A 9,893-nucleotide genomic window follows, 5' to 3' on the forward strand; every position below is an offset into this window, starting at 1 on the left:
TTCAATATCAAATATTTAATTATAATTTAATATAATAATGTAGATTAATACGTAATGTTTTTTTAAAGAAACGTCATCTCTGAACTCATAAATATTTTGCGCAATAAAAATTTATTCTTTCGTTTGTTAAAAGTTCTTGAAAATACTCGCGCGAGTCGCCCTCTTCTGATCAAAGTCTAAGATCACTGGATATCGATAAAACAGTATCGAAACATATGGCGCGTCTACAGTAACACTACTCCGCAAGGAACGTGCGATTTTATTCTTGACACGTCGACATATGTGCAGACGAACATTCGACAAAATAGTAAATAAATATAATGACTTTGAACTTGTGTGTCAGTAGTAATCTATACAGTTATAAGTAAATAACAATGTCGAATAAGCTAGTCTAGTTAAAATCCTAGGAATTTTCTTAAATCAAACATTATTTCAAGTATCAGTAGAAACTTGATATGCTACTTTATAATACTTTGCATAAGATTATTCTAACAGTTTCTTAGAATCTCCTAATTAACACAGTACGATTAACGAGCAATGTACTAAATGAGATTTAAAGCGAGCGAATTAACTTTGCGTCCAAAGCTAATGACAATTTTTTCTAAGAATGATGCTCATTCGACATGACATTCTATGCTATTTTTATATTTTATTAATCATTTCTGCTTTTACTGGAACGTTGTCTCAAGATTTGTCAAATGATCAAGTAAGTATGCTCCTTAATTTCTAAAAATAATATATTCAAGTATGATACATATATTAACATATGGAAGTACGCTAATTAAAATCTATTCTTACATAGGAGAAATCAATTCACTTACCTGATACAAAATTTGATATTAACGAGTATTCTGAGTACTCGGACAATACAGATAGAAAGGTAGGACCTTTAGCGCCGCAATGGAATCCAACATTTCCTTCCAATCGTAACATGCAGATACAAAATGTTAATACAATCGATAGTGAAATATTTACACAATCTCCAGAAGTATTAGATCCAAGTAAGAATTCTTTTATATTCATTAAAATAGTTATTATATTATTTACAAATGTATATCTAATTTTTCTCATAGATATAGAATGGGATTCTCAATGGGGATCCGATTTGAAGTTAAGACAAATATCAGCAGTGTCGTTGCACCCTAATGGAAACATAGTGTTGTTCCATAGAGGAAATAGAAGTTGGGACCAAGATACATTTGACAATGAAAATAAATTTGATCCTAATAAAGGCCCAATAAGACAAAACACTATCCTAATTATGGATAAGAGTGGGAAAAAATTATTGCAATGGGGTAAAAATATGTTCTATTTACCTCATGGATTGACAATAGACTTCGAAGGAAATTACTGGATTACAGACGTTGCCTTACATCAAGTATTGAAATTTGATGCTAGCGATATAGAGGCATGCTGGAATGATTTAAAAAGAGAACAATACAATACAGAATTTGTACAAATTAATATGCATGATCGAGCTGCCTTATTCAAACACAGTATTATAAAACCGTCTCTGATTCTTGGAGAAGCTTTTGAGCCTGGTAACGATAAAACAAGATTTTGTAAGCCAACAGCGGTCGCTGTACAATTAAATGGAGATTTCTTTGTCAGCGATGGTTATTGTAATTCTAGAATTATTAAGTTTAACAAGAAAGGTGAACAAATCTTGCAATGGGGTCGCCATTGGGAAGGTAAACTTTTTTAACTACTAGAATAAAAAATTAAAAAATCTTTTATCCTTTAATCTTGTAATATCGCTAATCTATATTTATTTTTTTTAGGTATGAATTATCTACAATCACCACCGCCTAGTGCATTCTTTTTACCACACGCATTAGCTATAGCAGATAATCTCGATTACATTTTTGTTGTCGATAGAGAAAATGGTAGAGTTTCTTGTTTTTTTGCTAGTAATGGCACATTCCATAAACAGTATAAGCATCCCAATATCGGTACAAAAATCTACAGTGCAGCATACGCACAAGAAAAAATTTACTTGATCAATGGACCCAATCCAGGTTATCAGAATGAGCATATTCATGGTTCTATTGTAGACATCAATACAGGGAATATATTATCACAATTTGCACCTAAGCAAAGATTTCAAAGACCACATGACATAGCTGTAAGCAAAGATGGATCAGAAATTTACATTGTAGATTTAGACACATTCAAGATCTATAAGTTTTTACAAAGTAAGTAGATTTTGATTGAATATGAAAGAAAACAATAAATTAACTTAATTTACTTTATGATTTTATATTACAGAATCGACAGCTAGTGTTAAAATAGAAAATTCAACACATTCATCGACTCATCATCTAACCGCACCTTTAACTGATACAAATTCTGAAGAATTGTCTAATTCAAAAACAACTATGGCAACTTTAATATTATCTCTTGTTACAACTACTGTTATTCTTATCACAGTTTGTGTGGCTACCGCTGCTGTTATAGCGAGGTGTCAAAAAAGAGGTAGATTCCATCATTACGAAGAGGCTAATGTTGAATTTGAAAAATTGGTTGAATGAGTAATTTATTTCTTTTTTTTCCAAATAATTTATATCATCGCAACTATATTTATGTATATGCATGTCTGACCGATTGGTGGAATTTGGTTTGCATGTACTGTAATTATTTTAATTTATTATGACTTATTTTAATATTTACTTAACACGCTCTTCCTTTTACTTATTCTAATTAGATTTTAGAGAAAAAGTCAAGTTCTTTTTGTGATATATTATATATGTACATAACATTAACAATATGTTTAGAAAATTTTGATACTCTTACACACAGAGTGTTTTGATATCACTGTATTTGAGGTTTTTATATAGTATTCATACATTCCAATAATAATCTAAGCATATTGTTCAAATATTTAATAATATTCCTACAAATATGTATTTTGTTAATTGCATAATAATTGATATTTTATTTGATGTACTATTGACATGTTATTTGATATAATTTATGTATATTTAATTAGCTTCCTTTATTTTATATGCTTCTTATATTTTATTGTATACTGTTATTTGAATATCTATATTTATTATTATTATTATTATCTTTACACGCTATTAAAAAATATAAATTGATTTCAGCGCACAATTATAAAAAGAAAAATCTTTTTTATTTCCTTGAGAAACCTAATACAAGTTGTACGCAAATACTGTTGCCGCTTAAATGTTGCAATAATTTAAACCATAACAATTTTTTATATGTCTCACAGGATGTTTATTAATGATGCGTAAAAGAATGCATTGGGAAGCGGAAAGAAGAGAAAACTTTAAACTTTCCAACTTACTTGAAAAACGAAAAGGCAAAGGTTTCAAGTTCTCTAATAAGCGGCCCAACAAACGAGACTTCAGTAAATTGAACACAGAACCAGAAACTTCAGATGAGGAACGTCCTGAACATAGTTTAAACATGATGATTTAAATACGTGAACAAAAACAAAATAACCTTACTCGAAAGTAACATATATTAAAAATGTATATGAACATTGAAAAGTAAGAAGAAACCAAATGGATATTCTTGAAGATTAATCGAACGTACAAAAACTAATCATTGGAATATTCGAACGACGTAATGCAAATTAACTAAATTTTTAACTTTAAAATCAAATTTCATATAATTCTAACATCTATAATTTTTAAACTATATCAACGCATAGAAAATTCATACGATAATATAATTGACACATTAAATTCAAAATACTTACCACGTTCGTGGTTCAGCGGAAAAAGAAAGTCCTCGATCAAATGAAAGCAAATGCTTCGCTATAAAGCGAGGGAGCGAATCAACTAATCAGCGATCGCCAATTAACAAGTAATTTTCTTATCGCTTTTCTTATTGGTCGATTTTTTTAACAGACTAATATAACCTGCACATACGTGATTCGAAAAACGTTTGAACATTTGTGTGTTGGAGTTTCAAACAAGTGGTTGTGTCTTGGAGTTTCAAACGATTTGTTGTGTGTGCATCAAAATTGTTCGAATTGAAAGGTAATCTAATAATTAATAAATATGTTTTAAATAATCTAAGCGACGATATTGAAATATTATTTGAAATTTGAATAATAATAATTTAACTGAAAATTGTAATTAAGATTGATACGGTATGATAATAAGCTTTAATTTCAACATTGCGTTCTGTCAAACATATTTTTTGTATAAAAATATCTTTCAAAAATTTTTTAAGCACATAAAAAAAATGTTGAATCGTGTCAGCATAATTGAAAGCGTATATCTGAATGCAATTAATATTATTTATATAAAAATCACGTTGATATTCGAAATATGGGTATCGTTAGAATTTGGTATGAAAAAGGAAAATAATCATACTTTTTATGACTTTTTAAGACGATTTTACGACGATGATATATATAATTATATTTATGTATATTAATATTTCCAAAAATTAGTTATTTATACTAGTACTATGATCACTAAGAAATATCTTAAACAAAGTGGCTCTAGGACGAAGCCATTTATTTATTCTTGTATTCTACGATTTTTAAAGAAAAGTTAACATCTTTTTCGAATATAGAAATTTTTACGTGTGTAAATCTTTTTTGGATCTTTTAGTTTGAAAAATGCAACAGTCTTTCATTCGAGTCGGTAAAAATGATCGTTGATAAAACAGTAAACTGTAGATAAGATAGATTACTTATTATCGACTTAGTAAATGGATAAAAACGTTTCAAAGCAAGAAGTTAAAACAAAACATGCAATACAAGATTGCATTTTAATCGCATTTTCTAATCTAAAAATAATAGTACTAATTTCGACGATAAAATATTATAAGAACTTAAAGCGTGTTCACACGAAATCGTATTCGATATTCGCATAAATTATTTTGTCTATTTTTATCGCTGTTTTAACGATTCTGCTGTATCCGACTTTTTACAAACAATTAAGGATTTGAATTTCCTTAGAAACAAAAAGTTGAAAAAAAGATTTTAAATTCAAATCGTTGATTAATAACTGTTAAGTATTAACAATTTAGAAAAGTCTATGTCATATGTATACACACACATACACACAGAATGATATATTATACAGTATTATACAGTATTATACAGTATTATACAGGGACATATCGTATAAATCATACCAATAACGATAATAGTAATCGAATATCTCTATTGTCGTTTTTGATGACTGCTTATTTAAGTATAGCTAATCACACACGTACACACATATACACAAACGACAGTGTCGATATAAGTAATTGGCTTTAAAACTATCAGCTACTTACTAAACGATGACTGCATTATAACGGTTAACCGTGCTTTCACAACCTCTCTATAATTGTTCCTAATGATCTATCTATATAGTCTATTGGACTCTATTATTAAAAAAAAAAAAAAATATAAAAGAAAAAACATCTAAAAATAAAAAAATACAGTAACGATAAGTAACTTCCTGAAAAGAAAAGAAAAGAAAAGAAAAGAAAAGAAAGAAAAATGAAAAAATACTTTCTATTGGAATCTCGTTGAAAATGAACGATCTTTTTCTACTCGCATATAGTACCTGATTAATAATTGATATCTCTTATCTTTGCGTCTATTAGCTGTCTGAAACACACAATAAATTAAAATCCCTTATAATTATTTACGTGTTTCCCTCTTATATATATATAATATTGTATTAATAATATTATTAATATTATTAATATTATTTAGTATAATATATATCAGGGCTTTTCAAACTTTTATACTTGACGACCCCCTTTACCTAAGCAAATATTTTCACAACCCTGGGTATAGATTCTATACTATCTTCTTTTTCACTATCATAAACTCATAAATATATTATATATGTAGTTCAGTTAAACTGGTTTAGAATTAATTTTTGGTAATTGTGCGTTCAGACATTTTTAAGTCTTGTTCTAATTTCTACGATCTCATTTGGGAAACCCTTACCTTGAGAGAGAGAAGCCCTGGTATATATTATACATTAATAATATTATATTAATAATAATATTATATATATATATTATTAATTCCACGAGTAGCATTACTATGTCTTTATCTGTGTACGGCTATTCAAATATAATATATTTTCAATAAAATTTCTGTGTATATTTCTTTTATTTCTTTTTATTATCATTATTGTTAATTATTTAATCGTTATTATTGATATACACTAATTGAAAAAAAGCGAAATATTTTCTTCGGCGTATTTTGTGAGCGGCAAGAGACTTCGATATTTGTTTATACTTTCTTAATGATTTATTTTTACACATTCAGTTGAGACCTCTATACACAACTATGTATATAACGATGAAAATTAAAGTTCATCTATTAATCACTAAAAGACGATAAATGGGATCTGTGTGACAAAAGTGCGACGAAGTCAGTCCATCATTTTTTTTTGTTTTTAATTTTTCTTTTTTGTGTTGGTTTTCTATTTTTTTTATTAATCGTCATCAACATCATCTTCTTTTTCTTCAGACACTTCTTCCTATAAAGTACGGAGTGAACCAAAAATTCTTAAGTGATTTTAAAAATCAATTACTTCGTCTTGAAACTTTTTAAATTAATTTTTTTTTTCTTTCACATCGTGAAACAAGCCTAACTCGCAAAATTCCTTTAAATGTTTTGAAAAAAAAATAAGTTATTGATTTCGAAAATAATCCAGGAATCCTTGACCCACCTAGAAACTTTTCACCCACGCAAATGCTTTCATTTTAAATTTATTTATTCCATGACTCGATTGGGCTCCTAAAAATGGAACAAATGCGAAAGAAATATTTTTAAATATATTTTAGTTTTTTTTAAAGTAACACATTCGCATGATTTGAAGCATGTTTGAACAAAATGTTTCATTTTACTGCAATATATTTATAAGTGCCAAATTGTGCGGGATAACGTAAATTATGCCTCTTCCATCTTTCACGCATTTACAAACGTACATACACAAACACACACATGCACACACACACACACACACACAGATACACACATACATACTTACAACACATTCGTTCACTTTCTCTCATTTTTATTCGTATCACACCGTTCATCGATTTATGCACGTATGTTTATCAAATAAATTAAATAGCATATATATATATATATATATAGATCAATTTACAAATAACAGTTATAAGTATATGCATGATCAAGGAATAATCAACGCTTGCGAATAATTGATTAAGTGATTAAAAAAATCTCATTTCATTAATAATTTCATTTTTTAATCTTTTTCTTTTTATATCAACGAACAATCGCGATTATGATCAAGCAAATTTAAAATTAAACTATTCCAATTCGAGCTTAACTTTTCGGTGCAATTTGAACATTTCAATTACGAAGAAAAGACAAAATATAAATTTATGTAAGTTTAAAAAGAATCCAAAACTACTCATATCTTTCATCGTCTGATATAATATTTTTAGGAATAAGGGTAAATGTGGATTGGATAGGGTAGGGGTGGTTGTGACAATGATGTTAGTATTGTTAAGCGCGTTGAAATTTATTTTTTTCGCGTTTGAGCGTAAGACGAGGAAACAAAATGATCCAAAGACAGAAGACAAATTATCTTACACTCGTTTAGCACGCTATAATAATAATTATTATTATTATTACTTTTTTTTCTTTTTCATTTCCCTTTTTCTTTTTTCCTTTTTTTCTTCTTTTACTCTTCTCCCGTGTTTTAATTTTGTACATTAAAAATCGTATACATTTCGTATTAATAATACACCGACAACTTGCCTATTTATTATTTAGATTCATCATGTTATTTATAATAATAGTTTAATTTTTTTGTTTATTCACCTAAGATCAATTCTACACCGTAAATTCGTAACTAGAATAATCGTCGTCGCCTCGTTCGATAGGTTATCTTTCTTTTTTCTTTTTAATTAATTCAATTACGTTATTTTTCGCAATGACGGAGATAATAAATCTCGTTTTTTTTTTAAATGTCAGAGTAGAGTCGCTCAGTTGTCTCAAAGAAAAAAAAACAATGATAGGAAATTTTTCAAAGGGAATTGTGATGGGGAGGAGGTTTAAGGGATTGAGGCTAAGGGTAGTATTGAGGTAAAGAAAATTGAGGGATGAAGGGAGAAGAGGGAAGTCGACGACAGACTTCGTAAATATCACAATGTCCAAGTATACTCGTTCTAATAGTAAATATTCTTTTTTTTCTTTACTTTTCTTTCTTCCTTTCGGTTTTTTTTTGTCGCGATTTAAGGACTTGTTTCATCTTATCGTTGAAATACGATATTATAATCATTATCATCATCTTTATCATCATCATACTATCTATTTCTCTCTCTCTCTCTCTCTTGTGCTGATTTTATTAATTAGGTACTACTACCTTAATTAAACGTATACTTTATTATTTAATTATACGGACCTTGGTGTCTTTCGGTGACAATCATTTAACGATCTATTGTTATTATTATTAGTTTATTAATAGTATTTAATTATTATAATAATGTTCCTGATAAGAGATTCTTCATCTTTCTTTCTTTTTCTTCTTTTTTCTATTTTTTTAACATCTTTCCTCTCGGACGGATAGCCGAAAAATCTGTCGAAATTTCGATCCACGAGATTCTTATCATTTTTTTTTTGTTCTTCTTTTTTAATAATTCGTCTCATTTCGTAACACTGATTTTTTCGAAAATACGCGTCCATCTATTTCAGACTCGAGATGTTTCTTTTGTGTTTATTGAGTTTTACAAATCTTTTCCTCTTTTTCTTTCTCGTTGTATTTCTTTTTTTTCTTTTTTTTTTCAAAGTTTCGACATACTTCGACGAGACACAACCGACCTTAATTTATGACGTATTTTCATACGTTTTAAAAAGGAAAAAGCAAAAAAAAACGACTCGATATTCGAAGAGGTTGGTCGGTTATAATGACATAACGCCTAACACAAAAGGTGTGAGCGACGAAAGGATGAGAAAAATATTCTCGAAAAGTAAAAGGAAAGAAAGAAAGAAAGAAAGAAAGGAAGAAAGAATGAATGAAAGAAAGAAAGAAATATTTTACAAGTTTGGGAGACAAAATAACACGAAGGTATCATAAAACCGGTCCATGTGGATTTAGGATATATCGTCATTCGATGTTCGGAAAAAAGAGACTGTATGTGTACTATTTAGATATTCGACGAATTTCTCTCAAAGCACCATATCGACGATTTTTGGTCTAATTGTAATTAAGTTAATAAGATTCTCTCCCGACACCATAAACATCGACTAATATCCATTACGCGTCTCGCGTTTATCATGAAAAATGAATAATTATGATATCAATACAATAGCTTTCACGTCAATTCCTTAAGATAATATTTACAATGCCTTCATTATTATTATTATTATTATTATTATAATTATTATAATTATTATTATTATTATTATTATTAATATTAATATTACTAATAACTATTACTCTATTATTAATATTATTATTATTTTATTATTATTAGTATTATTATTATACGTAAAACGACGCGAGAGAGAAAGAAAGAGAGAGAGAGAGAGAGAGAGAGCAGAAGATATTTCGGTAATTAAGTTAACTTGATCATTATCGTTGACTATTTCACTGAAAATGCGTCATCTCCTTGAATCTCATCGTATACCATAATACTAAGATAACTCGTCGTATACTTCTTCTTTTTTTTTTTACTTCTTTTTATTCTTCGTTTTCGTCTTCTCGTAAAACGTTCACCGCTATAATCACCGTTTATGACGAAAGTCTTGACGATCAAACGTATCATCTTTTTTCAGAGATAGATAATAAGATCGACTAGATTTTCTTTATTAAATCACGTTAATCTAATAATTATCGTTCTCGTAGATGAAATACATTGCAACTTTATCCTCTTCATTTTCTTCTTCTACTAACTAATTTTTCCTTATTCTTATTTATAATATATAT

The 9,893-nt window shown here is 28.3% G+C and overlaps 1 protein-coding gene across 1 annotated transcript; it reads left to right on the forward strand.

Moving 5' to 3' along the window:
* The first annotated feature begins 205 nt into the window (after positions 1-205).
* LOC122522137 (peptidyl-alpha-hydroxyglycine alpha-amidating lyase 1) lies at positions 206-6,078 on the forward strand. The gene is made up of 6 exons (XM_043642949.1): positions 206-706; positions 803-1,001; positions 1,074-1,691; positions 1,782-2,195; positions 2,269-2,475; positions 3,233-6,078. Exons 1-6 carry the CDS (start codon positions 608-610, stop codon positions 3,439-3,441), a joined length of 1,746 nt encoding a protein of 581 aa, XP_043498884.1. The 5' UTR covers positions 206-607; the 3' UTR covers positions 3,442-6,078.
* The last annotated feature ends 3,815 nt before the right edge of the window (positions 6,079-9,893 follow it).

This window comes from Polistes fuscatus, unplaced genomic scaffold, assembly GCF_010416935.1.
Source record: "Polistes fuscatus isolate 324 unplaced genomic scaffold, CU_Pfus_HIC Scaffold5, whole genome shotgun sequence".
In the NCBI taxonomy this organism is placed as follows: domain Eukaryota; kingdom Metazoa; phylum Arthropoda; class Insecta; order Hymenoptera; family Vespidae; genus Polistes; species Polistes fuscatus.

Bases quoted from the DNA above. Each gene is read 5' to 3' on its own strand.
- LOC122522137 (XM_043642949.1), top strand. From the start codon at position 608: ATGATGCTCATTCGACATGACATTCTATGCTATTTTTATATTTTATTA. The intron at 707-802 runs GTAAGTATGCTC...ATTCTTACATAG, and splicing joins AAGATTTGTCAAATGATCAA to GAGAAATCAATTCACTTACC. The intron at 1,692-1,781 runs GTAAACTTTTTT...TATTTTTTTTAG, and splicing joins ATGGGGTCGCCATTGGGAAG to GTATGAATTATCTACAATCA.